This window comes from Haliotis asinina, chromosome 5 (genome assembly GCF_037392515.1).
Source record: "Haliotis asinina isolate JCU_RB_2024 chromosome 5, JCU_Hal_asi_v2, whole genome shotgun sequence".
Lineage (NCBI taxonomy): Eukaryota > Metazoa > Mollusca > Gastropoda > Lepetellida > Haliotidae > Haliotis > Haliotis asinina.
Window position 1 is genome coordinate 14,278,946 of NC_090284.1, and position 16,714 is coordinate 14,295,659.

Genomic DNA, 16,714 nt, shown 5'->3' on the forward strand with positions numbered 1-16,714 from the left:
TGCCTTGATGTGTTCGCCAGTCAAACATTGAAGCATTAATAAAAGTATCAATTTACCAATTTCTATTAATATTGTTGCAAGAATATATAGGAGTTTGTGAACTATAGGATCCCGCTGCTTGGAGCAAAGTCTGTGAGTGATCTCGTGAGGGGCTGCCGTCTCTGACTCATTCTGATTACAAGTTAATATCACCCTGATAAACAATTACTCAACGTCACTCAACTGTATCTTTCCCGAGGCATGTGAAGAACAGCCCGTAAAGTCAGTCCATTTGAAGACTTGTTATCTCTGATAGATATATTAATTACATTCAAAATGTATTTTGAACAAAACTACTTTGTTGCGATCACGATTTATTATGTATAGACACACGAAGTGTCGGTTTCCTAGCAACGTGTCCATTGGATGAAGACAGTGACATTTCCTGTGTGTTACCCGTATTCCGCGAAGTAATAACGGGGTCAGCGATCAATCACTGAGTATTTATTTGTTATGTAAACAGTGTAAAAGGAAACCGATAACAGGATATTTATGCTGACATATACGGTAGAGCCCATTACCTGGATTAAGAGGAAAATTGGCCAATCCCATGTTTGTGAAAACCAGATATTTATGTGGACAGTTAAGTGTTGTCGGTATTGACCATTGAGCAAGACCAGGGTGTGTCAGAGAGCGTCATTTCTCAACTGTCAATCACCTGAAGATACGTATTTCACTTGTAGAATAGAAGAGTGTTTCGTTCATTGTCGTCTTCGAGAATTCATTCTGGGGCTAATCCAGAGTCCAATAAATAATTATGTCAGTTGTAAAATCATGCGAAAACCATTAATGGAATCATTAATTTATGTAAACAGTTATTCGGAATTTGAATACTAGAATGATGTCGTGCAACGATCACATGATTAAATCATTACTGGAATCATTTTGTGACCATTATTTTCTTAAGACGCTCCGCGTAGATATTGATTTCAGCTAGAGAAGTAGCAATGTTGTCGGGAAAATGAATGGATCTGTTTAACAGAATGAAAACCACTATATCCTTGTATATCATCACAATATATCTTCGTAGATCGTCACAATTGTTTGCCATTCAAACAATGATGATTATCCGGGTAATTACCATGGACATGCGCAGACTGTTCCAGCTAGGTGTGGTTTTTAATTCGCTTCGCATGAATGACTATAACGTTTGGAGAGAGAAACATGGCGACACAGGGGTGGGATTGAATTACCCGAGGTTTCTATTGCCGGGGGTAGCTGGAGGAAAAATGCTTTTGAATCGAAATTCTTTCCTCATTTACTGAACTGGAAACTTTTGGATAAAATCCACGTTTGCGATTTCCTGCTAATATTTACAGAATCGGAAATAGATAGGGATCATTTTTCATTGCCGGCCGGTCGAAACTTCTCAGGAGTTGCCGAAGTGGGGGCAAAATGCATCAATCATTTTTTTCAACACGGTTAAATTTACATTTGGTCAAAACGCTGTGAGATTAGAAAAACAGTTTCAATTCGATTACGATCGAAGCAAGAGAAGTTAGTGCGTGTCAGGCATATCATTAGTTAAACAGTATTTCATCCAAACTGCCGTAAACCACACGTTCGCGTTTGGACTGACATCACGAGAGTTGCTTTTCACGAGAGTCTTGCAGCATCATATGGTCAATTCCGTGTTGCTCTCTTCAATGGCGGAGTACAAATGGCCACAAATGACCAACCCCCTTTCGCCGACTGGGGAGGAAAGGCACCGTTGCCGTGACACAGCGCCTAACGGTAAACTACAACCGAATATGCCTTTCATACATTCTCAGTAAAGGTAAACAGTGGAACGTGCTTGCAGCGGCCGTGCTTTCCCGCCAATTGTGCCTGGAAAAGATGAGCAGACGACATCTTTCCTGGTTTTCACTTGTCTGCTGCTAAAACATGGAACTAATTGAGAAAGACATATTGATCTCGGAGTCAAGTGCTACAAACACGAAAATAATTAATTGCGTTTTGAAAAAAATTCTTTCAAACTCGACCGAAGAACGAACTAACGCCGTGCTGTTAAAATTCCCTTCTATTATTGGCGTTTTGTAGGTGAGGTTTGTCTGTTGTACAAACAGTCCAGGTTACACATTTCCCTGCTGTGGAGAAAATGTGCTCCGCATGTTGTGTTCTGTCATATCAGTTTTCTGCAACTAACGTCATATACGACTCGCTCCTTCCAGCAATGACCAATCAGTTGGCAAGTGGTCAGAATTATTTTATTTTCCACTCTCAAGCTACTTTTATTTGGCAGCCTCTCAAATACTTAAAACGAGAAATTGCTGATATGTGACGGATAACTGCATGTTAATACAATTCACTGTCCCGCATTACAAAATAGTATTTGCTAGCTACGTCTTCTGATGATGGCGTCTAGCTGAATCCTGGCCCATATTTTATGCCCGAATCATGTGATCCCGCCCAGTGTGACACAACTAACCCTATGATATCCACCTTTACTTGAGTGAGTCAAAGTCAGTGATTGTTGTAAAAAGCATTGAGTAAAATATATTTTTCGGCTATGTTGTTCGCTGTGTTTCTCAAAACCAGTAAATGTGAGAACTCTGTATGCTGTCATCTTATTGGCAATATTTAGTTCATCTTCATATACCATACTTGAATGTGTTACTTAATATACCGTACGCATTAACAGACTTGACACGAAACTTCCAAATGGTTTCAAAACAATGAAATTTTCACAACATCTCCCGAGATAGACGCCCACAGAAATATTCCAGTTTCCTAAGTACTGTCAAAGGTTATCTCATGTTATTTATTATGTTTCGTTATCACTGACAGTTTGAAATTTAATAATTATATCTATATCGTTGGATTACCGTAATATATCACATCACATATTTGGCTTTTGATCTCATTTCATGCGTGTGTCTAAAAGTGTCTTAATTCCAAATTGGATATTTTCCCCCGAATATCATCTTATTTTGACCTTACAGCGGCGAACGGAACGACTTTATCTAGTTCTGTCACACCAATAACAGCACAAACATGAGCGTGAAGAATCTTGACGGCGGAGTGTTGTTCACAACGTGTTCATGTATTCACAACGTGGTCAACGCCGGCTTGCTTCCAAATATACAATTTGCTATTTCGTTACCTAGGGTTATTAGACTATGTAAATTTGACGGTCGTAGTTGGACATTGACATTGCCACGAGTCTGTGGAGGTGAGTCCATTCATTGCGATTCTGCAAGGACTCTTCTGTTGTCGGCCTTTTCCTGCCCCGGGCAATGCTATAGAGGGGACATTGAAAGACTTGGGAGAATTTTCTGTTTCCGACCAGCTTACAGGGATGTGTAGTCAGGAGTCTAGCTGATGTGCTCTATGTACCTGTTCAAAGCATCTCCGATTTAACTCAAAGTAGATGGGAGAGATAGAATAGAATCACTTAAGAGTGGAGCGACAGAGTAAACATGCATCGCGAGTTGTTGTGTTGTATGGTTATAACCTATGTTTCCCCACAGTTTCTTCTTAGAAAAGCGTTCATTTGAAATTCAATTTTCCCTTTTTTATATTTTGGAAAATATTTTACCACGCGCGAGTTGACAGTAATTGGAATCAAATGACATTGATGTATTTCATATACATGCTGAATGTCATCAGAGTGTCAATATTACCTACGTGAATGTAGAAGTGTGAATTATCCCGCGTCAGAGTGTCAGTATTAAATACAGAACATGAGTTAATACGTCAGTACGAATGTCACGTTACAGTGGTTTGATATGCTGCATGGTACAGTTTATTTCAAAAAGTAAAATATGATATTTTGAAATTAATTCGAAAAGTAAAAAAGTATTACCGGTTTACTATGTTTTAATTGATTTATTAAATACGTATTATTACATAATTCTAAAGTTTATCAAATAAACAAAATAATCTTAGTTTGTTGCGGCAGTGCGTGTTTTACAAAAGCAATAATAGAGAGTCGTTCACAAAAATATGACGATAGATTACGTAATCATGACATAGGTTATCATGCCACGAACTCGAAGACAGTACAACAATTCAAGGTCGATTCTACTATAATGCATTTCTACCCGATGTGGCCAACAGATGGCATGACATCAATATTTTTCAGGAGTTCTGTTTTCAATATAAACACCGAAGATATCTGGTTGCAGTGTTTATGTCAAATTAGAGCTAGCAGTTTTACAGGTTTAAAAATTAAATGAAAGAAAAAAGGTAATTGCCGACCTGTTAACGCAGAAAATGATCATTACCTGTTGTACAACTTCATTCTTAACTCACAGTATATACATGTACAAAAGTTCTGTTTCAAACATTGGATTAATGTTCTGATGTGATGTAATGTAGACTTAAAACTGTTATTTATTAAATCATAAAAATATTATTTAATGTTTATAAATTTATCTTAAATATACTTTGGATGTTTGGTTTAACGAAAATACTTTCCCTTTAACTCGTTAGTATAAGCCATTTTGAATTAAGCAATCATCAATTATTTGATTGATCATTCTTGACAGCTTGTAGCACAGCTGAGTTCCCATATTCGCCATAGCCGTTATCTATTTTTAAGAGCTTCCAAAATTCTCAGAAGAATTATTCGATTTTCCTTAAATTAAAATCAAAATCTAAAAATAATCAAGCTTTCTCACAACAATCATATTGGAAAATTCCAATTAATATCTTTTTGTGAAATTGTTGTATTTTGATTTTTAAAAATGTTTTAATAAAACCATTGTTCTGGTTGAAATGATTGTCCTTGATATATTTATTTGAGCAGAAAAACTTACATGTATGTCTAATAGTTAAACAAAATCCATAAATCTCTCCACTTTGACGGTCGTTGAAATTGAATGTCAGATATAAACATCATCATTGACAGTATCCCATATAAATGTATTTCTCTCTCACTGCAGCGAGCAAGTGTAAAGTGTCTGAAGCTTTATGGAAGAAAACTTTGTCAGAAATTTGCAAAACGTGTAAATTGTCTCTTTCCATGATAATAAAAAATGAGTGATTGGCCTTTTATTATATTCCTAATGCACACTTGTGCATAATGGTTCGTACAGCGTGTTATCTGGACGGCCATCGCCGTCCTTCCCCCGTAGCTGTAGTTATATGCGGGCTGGCTATATCTACATCGGAGCGCACATCGGGTGGGTACTGTCCTGTGTACCCTGTCTTGAAAGCCAAGTCGTTGTACAAAATGAAACGATTGTCCACCCATATGTACAGCAACAACTCATACTATATTGCAACCCTTCGTCCAATATTGCAGTAAATCTCCGAGATGCTGCAACATTATTCAAAGCCAAATAACATTAAGCAATAATTCTTGGAGATTTCAAATGTCGGCTTCGTTAATATCCCGTGATTCACACATTGCCCTGCTTGCTGTTATGCACTGGTTCCAACAGTTAGTTTGTAGCCAGTTTTTACGCTGCTAGCTTCGTTGTGCGATGGGTCGGTCTCCCAAAAGTCGATATGCTGGGTTATAAATCTGGGCTACGGATATCCTATTAATTTGCTTGTGTCATGCCGTTTTTATCCGCAACAATTAACACAGCAATTTTATTTCCTGAGCCCTATCTGTTAGCTAGTGTTGTACACGACCGGCCCGGCGTCTCTGCGAGCTAAGGCTCGCAACTCGCTTCTCAACAACTCGATTGTAAGTTATAATCTTATAAAGGGCAAAATGCCAACACTTTTTGCAACTCTTTTGAGTGAAAGAAACGTACGCGACATAACAATCGGGGTCAAAGGTGAGACCGGAGTATTGGTGGATGTAAACAGACACGTGGGACCTCTCTAAGCACGTGGCCCCAACTCGCTAGCTAGCTTCCACATATTTCTTTTTCATTTTAGGAGCAAGTTTTGCGTTGATGGGCGGTTACCTGAGCGGTACGGGCCACGCCCCCGAGGGCCTCAAGTCACTGATGCCTGAAATGCCGCAATTTTGGGGACCCACCCACACCGACGGTAAGACAAAAAACTTGCATAACTTCTTCAACTAGTTCCTGTGGTTCATTTTGAAGTAGAAATCATTATTAATGATTTTTTTTCTGTCCTACATATTACCCGTACAGTGGAATAGCGTTACTGAAATCAGGCTCTCCCTATGAGAGAGCCACTCCCTTCCATATTGTGATTCTAACTAATGGTAGCCTATACCTTCGCTTTGAAATTAAACCCTATAGTATCTAGTTTCTCCTATTATTGAATTTTCTATCCATTTCGTTCATTTGTTCTGTGTGTACGTGATACCCACTGACTGTTAACAACGATACTGACTCGACATCAGATGGAGGGACATGTGTTTCTATCTACAGAGATTAGATCCCTTCCCCCAAGAGTACGATCACTAATGAAAAAAATGGTTTAAAGTTAAAAAGAATACTCAATGACAGACCATCCTGTATGGCATATTGATTAAGTTAAATTAATGTATTTTTTCTCTGTGATCACAAATGTCTATTTTGTAATTTGGGATCGATAGAAAACATATGATCTGGTTAATAATCGCGTTTCAGTTATTATGCACTAAATCAACGAAATGTATGTTTTTAAAATGTCATGTGTGTAGAACGTGCCCGTCACGTGCACCTGTCGCACGCGCAGATCCTCCCGTGGTGAGTGCTGCTCGGGAAGAGAAATAAGGGGGAGGGGGGTTGAAGGGGGAGACTTCGTTCGTTCCGATCTGGTTGATCCTCTCGCAGATTGTTGGCTGATTCACCAGCAAGTCTCATCTACTATTCATTTCCGATCACTCAGTCCGATAGCCGTTTGGAAATATGCACTATTTGTGATTGTGTATTTGTGTTTGGTGAGTTATAATCTCTGAGAGCGATGTCCCGACTTCCTATCGCGCGGACCAGGGAGAAGACACCATCTGCCGGTTACGACCAATAGGAATGTTGTATACAATGTGCTGAGGATATATACGTTATGGCGGCATGTACATGTATTCTAATAATATCACGTGGCGTCATCGTTTTTCCAAATCTACACATTATGCTTTTTTGTTTATTTAACTAAAATTCTCTTCCTTTGATATCCCCTTCCACGAACTATCATGAAAGAAGGGCTGTTTTACCAATGACACAATCTGACCAAAGATTCAAAAGTAGTTTCTTATGTTTATCTGAAACAACTTTCGCCTGTATACATTGTTTATTTCTCTCCCGATGTTTGTTTATAATTATGTGTATAATACATACGAAACACCAATTATATTGCCCGATATTGAACACAAGCATCCTCCCATTCCAAGCATTCTCATTTTCAACAAAATAAACAGATTCTAAATTTCAAAGACAGTATTTCAATAGCATTATGAAAGTGTTCTTTACATGTTAACCGATGAACTCGAATGATGTTGGAAGGCTAAAAGTTGGATAGTACGGTCCAGTGAGCACTATTTATTGCAAATTCTAATCAGAGATCTAACATAGGAAATTCCCTTCTCTAAACTACCAATTCCCCGACAACATAATATTAAGGCACTCGTTCAACATCGAAATGACATAAGTGGTCCATGACTAAGCCAGGTATTACACGACATTTAAAGTAAATGGCATTGTTTACGTTGATTGTAAATGGGTGTGACTTCTTTTGATAGTGAATACCGCAACACTTGTTGTCAGCTGTACCCAAACCCCACTTATCCAAACTCCATGTCGCAAATGATAACGGAATTTAAAGATTTTAGGAATAACGAACCATAAACAGAGGAAACAGCAGTAATTCTGTTTCAGATTAATGCTCTGTGTATACATTCTCTATTTCGAGTAGTAATTGTCCTGGAAAGCGTGTTCGGATTAGAGGGGGTCCGCATTAACCACACAAACATTACAGATTTCTATGGCAACGTCACCAGGAATAATATTTTCCCTTTTAAACCGCATTTTTGTGTACATGGTCAAGTTTTCAAACAGCGTATGACAGAACAATAGACACGCTACTACAAGACTGGGGCCCGTTTCACAAAACGCTCGTAGCCTAAGATCTCGTAAGTTTTCTCGTAGCCATTGTACCTCCTATACTGTAACACAGGAGCTATGGATGCTACGAGAAAAGTTACGAGATCTTAGGCTTACGAGAGTTTCGTGAAACGGGCCCCAGAATTCTGAATTTTAAAGAGAGTAAGTCGCATGACGGCGCTCAGTGAAGGGAAGATAACTCTTCCTGAATACTAAACTCTAAAATGGGGACAGTTTTCAACTTTGAAAAGAAATCATTGATCTGCAAGAAAAAAAATGACCAATACGATGATGAGAAACATTTTTCATATTCTTCTTTTGCCTTACACGAGGCTTCGCTTTAGTTTACGTGACATTTTATGGGAAGAGGGGACAACACAAGGAAGACACAAACACAAGACACAAGACGAATCCCATCAATTTAAGAAATCGTTTGGATGTGATCTCGCGTCAACCCCAGGGGTACCCTGTCCATAGTGTCGGGTTTACTGTAAGAATGGGGTTTTTGCCCTTTCACCCGACCGTCGATATCTCTTCCAAGGTGATCACATACCTCGCCGTCACGGTCACCGTGGTTTATGTGGCGTTCAGTCGACCATGCCAGCCACGCGGCCCAGGAGATTTAGTCATTTATTCCTTGATTTGAAAACCGTCGTTGCTGTAGTAACCTGTAGATGGATTTAGCAGAACCGTTGCTGTCCTGTTTGGACGCCTCCACAATAACCCCTTCTTAACGCGGATTAATATATAATATCTGACCTGAAAGTATTTATTTAGTTTTATTATTGCAGCCTCATTATCTAGGTGTCAAGCCTTAAAATGGCCATTTTATCAGAGACCCGTGATCGCGAAGGGCTTGTATAAGAGTACTGTGTTATCAATTTAGCAGTCGCCTGTTCTCCCCGACCTCAAGCTTTTCATCATAAATCAAACACGTGATACAGTCTCTACGATGCGAATCGCTAGAATGAGGGCCTGCAATCATAATATATTAGTGGATGTGACAGGCTGGTTTGACAGTCGTCACACAGGTCTGGACTTATCGTTTCTACTGTTTCCTGGGTAGGAGATACACGTGGTACCTCGATACCGCCTCGCAGCGCAGGGGAGCTAACTCGCTGTAGGACCAGCAACTGAGTCGAGGCGTCCACAACGGTTTACCATTAACCTTTAATATCGATGTAGCAGTCGGATATACGACTATTTGAAATATAATGGAATAACTGAAATATAAAAGAAATCATAGCATGTGGCATATCGTTGTCGTAAAGCTGTCAGAAATTGAGAAACAATCCCGGATTCAAAATCAAACAATTGAAACCCGAGATGAATAAAAATCATAGACCATGAACGTTTGCGGTTAAATCTATAGGATTTTCAGTTAATATAATAAGTTTAATAATTTTGAGCAATAAGACCTCCCAGTTTTAATGCTGGTTTTTGAAACCAAACATTTATGAAAAGGAATGGAGACTCTATGGCGATTATTATTTATTTCATTAAACATTGGTAATTGGGGAATGATGTTCGTAGAAGAATTTAAATGAACACCTCTGTGTATTGTCTATCCGTGAGACACATTCAATAGCAGTCCAGTGGTGTATCAGAGTCTGGCGACATTCTACCCATCCCCCGTCGATTATATTCCTCTTATGGGGAACTCAAGCACCCTCGGGGTAGGGTAAAGACTGACTCTATCTCACATAGTTTAAAATCTGCGCAGGGAGGAATGAGGAGAAGAGCCCGTGCACGGCCCCTTGGGCACAAACTACAATATGTCCACAGTCTTAGGAAGCCTGTAATTTTAACTGCTCTTTCATTTCGACCTTCACCCTCGGGCTAAACTCTTCCAGAAGGGCACCCATGTAAGAAACAGGATTAAAGTAATTATAGCCAAGAAACATTTGGGGGTGTCCCATTACCCGTGTTTTGTGTTGTGGTCTTCCCAACAGATCGCGTTTCAGTTCCGGCGATGGGGGAAGAGCTGTCACTGTCGCCCCCGTTTGATGAATCCGAACATATCACGTAGTTGTGTCGGAAAAATTCCCAAACCCGACTTCGAAACTAAACTTGGTCAGTCAAAGATCTTTTAAGTCGATTATTCTTAAGTTGTAGTTAAGCAAAATTTAGAATGATTGAAAACACCGATCTATTTCGAATGTGGTGTGAAAAACCACGCCTTCATTTAAGCGAAATAAACGATATGCATTTATAATGTATATGTTTTTTACGAAAAATGAAAAAAAGCCCCACAGATCCACACGCATCTAAATAAATAAGCTGACTAACAATGAGGTGAGGTGATGTGAAAACATATACCCCACGCGGCGAAAAGTTGTGCTAAAGTACGATTTTGGATTCGAAGTAACGAAATTCATTGAAGGGTGCTTTTAGATATTGCGGATACTTACGGGAAAAGAGAGTATTATCTGGACGATAGAAGGCCACATGTACACGGGTTTTCGAGCGGGCCACACTTCCGGGGTTCCACGGGCCTAATTGATTGCAAAGGTCGATTGCCGACTCGCTATTCTTTCGTCAAAGGCGAATATTTTTGGTTGACATCTTCAAATCAATATTTTATATGCGCTTATCGTGAAGGGGCGTTAACATGTGAGGAATGTAGGGCATGTAATCTCGGAGCAAGGGAGTGACAACCTTCTCATAGGTCATGACATTTCACAAATGATCATCCGATTTTTTAAATTTGTGATTCCTGGTAAATTTGATTTACATTACTAAAAAGCTCGATCTGAAATAACTGCCGATGGGGAATATGATGTTTAGCTGAATAGCTGAAGGCCCTGTTAATGCAGTCAAATCAACAGTAGAGAGATCTGTAGACTGGGAACCAAGTGAATTCTTCGATGTGTCCCATTCTATCTTCATTTAGGCTATTGCATTACGTTGTGTATTTCTCAGCGCGCGGCAGTAATATGCGTTCGCATTTTTTCAAGACCAAATCAGAATTCGCTTCTTATTGTGGCACGAGTGAAAGGTTTCATCAATGAGTGAGCTCAAATTAGATCCCATCCTCCAAGAGACCCTACTTCCGGAGTCACCTGCATCAACCCGCTTCGGGCATTCTGTCCATGCTCTCCCCGACCACTGTGTACCCGTCATGCTCTTCCGGTGAGTGAGTTTAGTTTCACCCCGTTTTGCAATATTCCAGCAATGTCACGGCGGGAGACACCACAAATGGGCTCCACATAACTGAACCCGTTTACAGGGAATAAAACCCGGGTCTTCGTCGGGACTAGCGAACGCTTTAACAACAAGGCTACCACACCTCCCCGACCCATCTGTGGATGAAACTCTGTGCACTGGTTTATCCATGCTTATTGCCAAAATGCCGAAGGGTATTTAGGTCCCTGTTCAGTGGTTCTAGAGGGATGACCAATGTTCAGTCTTAAGGGTCGACATCAGCAATGTTACACGGTTGATCTACACGTGAAGATCCGAATTTGAATTGATCTTCAGCAACCCATTCTTGAAGTAAGAGGCAACTAAAGGAATGGAGTTGGTTGACACGTCATCGTATCCCAACTACGTAAACAGATGTTCGTGTTGCTGATCACTGGATTGTCAAACTCAGTTATTTATCGACCGCCGCCATGTAGCTTCAATATTGTCGAACAGCTAACAAAAAAACCCCAAAACATTGCTCATCTGCTAACGTCGGCGTCAAGTGTAGCAACTCTGCGAATTTGTCACGGAACTGAAAGCTGAATAGAATCAAATTATTCAAATGATCATTGGCCCAAGGTGTTAATGACATGCTCATTCCACGTATGTAGTAATTCCATTCATTGGATTCGTTAGTATAGCCAACAAATGTATTTGAATGTCCAGCATGTGTGTGTGTCCGCAAGTTGAGCATGTGTTCAAGTTGAATTTCTAACGGTGAGGGATATGTCATGTCAAGCCATCCCTTACACAGGCCTACAGGTAGAGAGGAGGAGGTTTCTACCCGAAGGCATCTCTACCAGTCTGCCGTGTACTTGAGACAGGCTGGCTAGGCGTTCCTTTTCGCCTGCCGCAGGCTACTCATTAGTCGAACGAAACAGTAGTACTCGAAGAGCTTCTATCGCTCTACAAGCTGGGTTAAAAAGGATGTAATTTATTCTTTGAGTGTGTGGCTGCTTGCTCTTCATGCATAAATGATTGATGCTTTTCAGAAGCATGAGATGAAGCTGAATATTAATATTTTCTGACATAACACACACCAATGAGCGAAGTTTCCTTCAAATAGGGAATTTTTCAGTTTTCAACAGTAGAGAGTATTCAAGTTCCGTAACTCCCAAGGGCTGTTTGCTGGGGCCCCAATAGAGGCGACATTTGTAGAATATATAGCCCCCGGCCTGTTATACACATCTTCAAATATCACCAGTCTAAAATGAGAGAGGGTGCACGATTCAGTTTCTGTGTTCAGCAATTGGTGTCGGGCTGGAGACACGCCCTTGCCTGGCCGTATGACGAGTGCATTCACTCATATCCACGACTATTTACATTGCTGACAAATGCCCATCTAGCGTTAATTGATTTTAAGCGGTAATGTTAGCGCCTCCGAAATGTTCCCATTGTAGGAGGCTATTAATATGATGTTATTGCAAGGCAGGAATTGCCAAGGGTTTAATGAACAACCGTCAGCTATTATTTTCATTAGGCTATCGGAACATACTGAGTTAGAGACACGTTAAAATTGGTGATTACGAGAAGGTCGATGCCCACAATGTGGTCACACCCTTTATTTACAGCTCTTTCGGATTTTTTTCGGTTTAATTTCATTTTGATAGTGAGAACAATTATTTCCGCTAATGTCTAATTCTTTTGTATGACATAACCATCCTGCAATTGGCCTGCAAGGGTCATATTCCAAGCGTGTGCTGTTTACTTGCGTACTTCAGACGTAATGCATGCCACTCAGTCTGATGTTTACTATTTTGATTTCTATTGTTGTTATCGTATGTATACCACTCAAAAAATGCTATGGATTACCGGAATTTTCATCTTGTTCTAATTAAGGAATCTTGCCATTCTTGCATATTGCTATAGCTAATCTATAGGAGTGAAAACAGGATGCCCGTAACGTTTTTAGGAAAATATGTCCACCTTATTGTTTTGGACCGTTTATGAATGTTATCTTCAGTGAACTCAAATGGGGTTCCTTCGTCAAAACGAAGGTTTTTAATGTGCTCGGATTTCAGAAAATGTCTTTCAATTCTACCATAACACTTATGTACATTGATTCAGCGCTGTACCCTTATTATATACCCATTCCTCATACCCCCTCTCCCATGTACCTACCCCCTCGTAAGGATTTCCTTACCCACTTTGGGCCTAGCGTTTCAATACTACTGTTCAGCTATCCACCATAACTGTCTTGCCCGTTCCGTAATGACCCCAGCCTCTCCGAACCGTCCTGCGACCAATCTGCACACAGGACTGGCTGTGACATCAATTAGCGACCATCTATCTAACGATGTTCACGAAAACTGGGTCAGTGATTATGTCGGCCCAAGCTTCGGGGCGTTGCTCAACAGTTCACCTAAAAAGTACATGTGTTCCCGGGTTCGAGCGCTTGTTTATCTTTCCAAAGTGGGCGTGGTCACTATGTGTCAGTTGTAGGTTTCCGCCTTGAGTGACAGGTCCCGGTTGTTGAATATTGCTAGCAGCACATGGTGGAGTGTTTGGGCTGTGTTTGAGAGCTCCGTCCCACATTGCTAATTCGCGTCGCGATAACCTTGTTTGAATCGATCAACTGGTCATGCCGGATTCTCTGGGAAATACACTAATGTTTGCCTTCAACAAATTTGTTCAGAGAAGTTGCAACATACAGATGCAGTTAGAAGTCGGTCAGGTTGTTGCGGGGAGGGTTCTGGTAACCCAGGGTAACCCAATAGTGTGGACGTTCGTGGAGCGCCATCGCATACTCTAGCCAGCACCATGTCTGAATGTTGTTCATCAACCTCATGTTAACTACTGGGTTTGGTGTCCATTCCTGCGGAAGATAAACCTTTGTCGTCATTTCTATCAGGCGGGATAGCATTCATGGTGGATCTGTTTTAAATATAGGGATGGTGCAGCCGAGTGGTATGATGGTATCCACCCAAGTCCCGATTTTCGGTTGGTGAAAAAATGTATTAATATGAAAATGTTAACCCATCAACATGATTTAAATAGTATTTGTAGCTCCATTGTTGAAAGGTGGATATGACTGTACCGCAAGCCCGATATCCCGTCGCGGCAGGCTAATATCAGAGGTTATGCTTTCTGAATCATTTGTATGTCCATTCTTGAAACATGGAAATGACAATATGACATGTCTGATATCTCTTCGTGAAGAACGACACGACAAATGAAGCCTGTACACACAACATTTGTAAATCCATTATTGATTCTGGACAGCTCCAAGTATTGAGCTCTGTTAGTAATAAACTCTATACCAAATGAAGCCTACTTAGGTATTTGTAGATCCATTCTCCACAGATGTACCCAGTTCTGATACCCGTCCGGAAAAGGACTATACACTAATGGAGCCCACCTTGATTGTGTTGACAGATACAAGATACAATACAGATATTACTGTATTCATTAACAGGTTTCCATGAAGGTGACCTCCCAAGGATACGACCATTCAGCGCCACGCCTCCAGATAATCCTCTATACCAGAATATATATGACAGACAATCGCGATAGAGCTGTTTTCATATAAGACGGTGTGCTGTTGCTGAGATAAAGTATTCCTTGAGGTTTCCGCCATGTTCACAACAGCTACGCCTGTGCTTCATAGTGTCAAGATCGCTATGCAATCACCAGCTGGTTGCAAGATTGTTTCCATAAAATTGCCACGTGGGAGGAAATAAATCCAAATGGCAGGGTAGGGCTTCCCTGTAAGCCATACTACCCCAAGGTAAATAGATCTCACGTTCACGAGCAAACACACGCTCGTGAGTATGCCGAAACCTGAAGATGACACCCCACATGATGGCCACGAAGACGTTGTATCTGCTTTGCCATGGTAACAACAGCGCCATCATGTTTTCTGAGATAGTTCCCAGGAGGAAGATGAGGACATGTTGCCCAAACGTATATAAATCATATCCCAAGTAGAATCTTTCACCGATTTTAGATTCCTTTTTTTCTTGGTCCTTGGTTTATGGAACTCGTTTGCATGAAACAGATATACCTTGCGCTGATTCCTTCGTGAAGAACCTGGCGTTACTGTTTCATTTACCAGAGTGTCATCATGGCGGTAAATGAGCTGATTCGTGGATAACACAATGATAACATTGCAGAGTCGTGTCTGGGAAACCAGGAATCGACGTCGGTAATGATGCAGCGCTTGGAGATGCGATTCCAAAGCATCTAAATCTCTGTTACATAACATTCAGACACCATCAGTCCCCGCTGGTTGTCAGCGCTAACGGCCAAGCGAGTCTTCTAATAAAAGTGCATATTTAATATTTTGTGACTGATTAAATTTGCATTAAAGACTCCACTTTTCTCCCCCTCGACAATCGTGAGGGATCACCCGGATTTATTAGTCGGTCGGCTGAAGGGTTTTCGCAAGGCAGGGGAAGCGCTTTGGTGAGAACGTTGCCTAGATTGGACTGATTTCATTGTGACAACTTGGCGTTCAGGCCGCCCACCCTTCTCTTTTCCACAATGGTGTCTATGGCAAGAGGGGGAAATGACCATTTAAACTTGACACTCCATTTGCATTTAAAATTATTTAGCTTAAGAGTAGTATTCGGCCCAATGCTTAACACGAAGAGATATTATGTGAAGAATATTAATAACCAGAGTCTATGAGCGTTTTACATCCACCAGTAACACTGGAATGAGAGTAGCGCCACTGTGCTCGAGGTAGTTTGGGAAATCTCTGTTTAATTCTGTCACATTAACGACACTCATAGCACTCTGTGTGGTCCCCTTCAGAGACAAACTCTTCATATTTCTTTAGCGTCATTTGGGAAATGGAGTACGTGTATTCAGGAGAGGGACTGTTTACCCTCCATACGTGCGCACGCCTCCGCTGAGTTGAAAGTAGTTCCTCCCATATTGACATTTAAATTTTTGCTTGATCTGCGGGGTTTAAATGTTACAAGAATTTAAACAGTGTATTCCAGCCATAGATTTATTTACAAACACAATTATCAGGTTTTTGCTGAAAATTTGAAAGTATGTTTTATTCAATTCACGGATTGGTAACGAAACAGTTTATATCAAATTCGTGCAAGATATACATATTTATACAATATATACACAGACACGAGAGATATACATGAGCCCACATCGATTACGAAACATTACCCGTATTGAAAACTCATATCCGTGTTTTCGTTCTCTATACGTATTTTTTGTATGAATTCATCCGTAGATATTGGTTTAGATATTAGGACTAGATGATTACCTCGTAACACGACTAGCACACGGGATATCAGCTCTGTGCCGGAAAGTATTGAACAAGAGGCGTTCCGTCGATGTGACTGTGCCGAGTCACAGTGAATAACTGAATGAGTTATCGTAAAAGTGCAGATTGTTCCAGGCCGTTACAAGAATAATCATTGATTACCTATTTCAGCCAATTAGAGAGTCTGTTGCATAATGCTAATTTGATGTTTCAATAGGAATTCTAGACCCTGACTCACGGAGCGAGTTATAACTAACTTGCTGTCTTTACGACAGTCCATAAAACGGTCATTTGTTGTGCACAGGGACTG

General features: G+C 40.5%; 1 protein-coding gene across 4 annotated transcripts in view; it reads left to right on the top strand.

The window, feature by feature from the left end:
* Positions 1-16,714, top strand: part of LOC137284789 (trinucleotide repeat-containing gene 18 protein-like) — a 73,016-nt gene that overhangs the window by 15,096 nt on the left and 41,206 nt on the right. For all 4 annotated transcript variants that reach the window (XM_067816769.1, XM_067816770.1, XM_067816772.1 and 1 more), the window contains exon 3: positions 5,875-5,988. In XM_067816769.1, the coding sequence (XP_067672870.1) occupies positions 5,875-5,988 (114 nt within the window). The remainder of the gene's footprint in view (positions 1-5,874; positions 5,989-16,714) is intronic.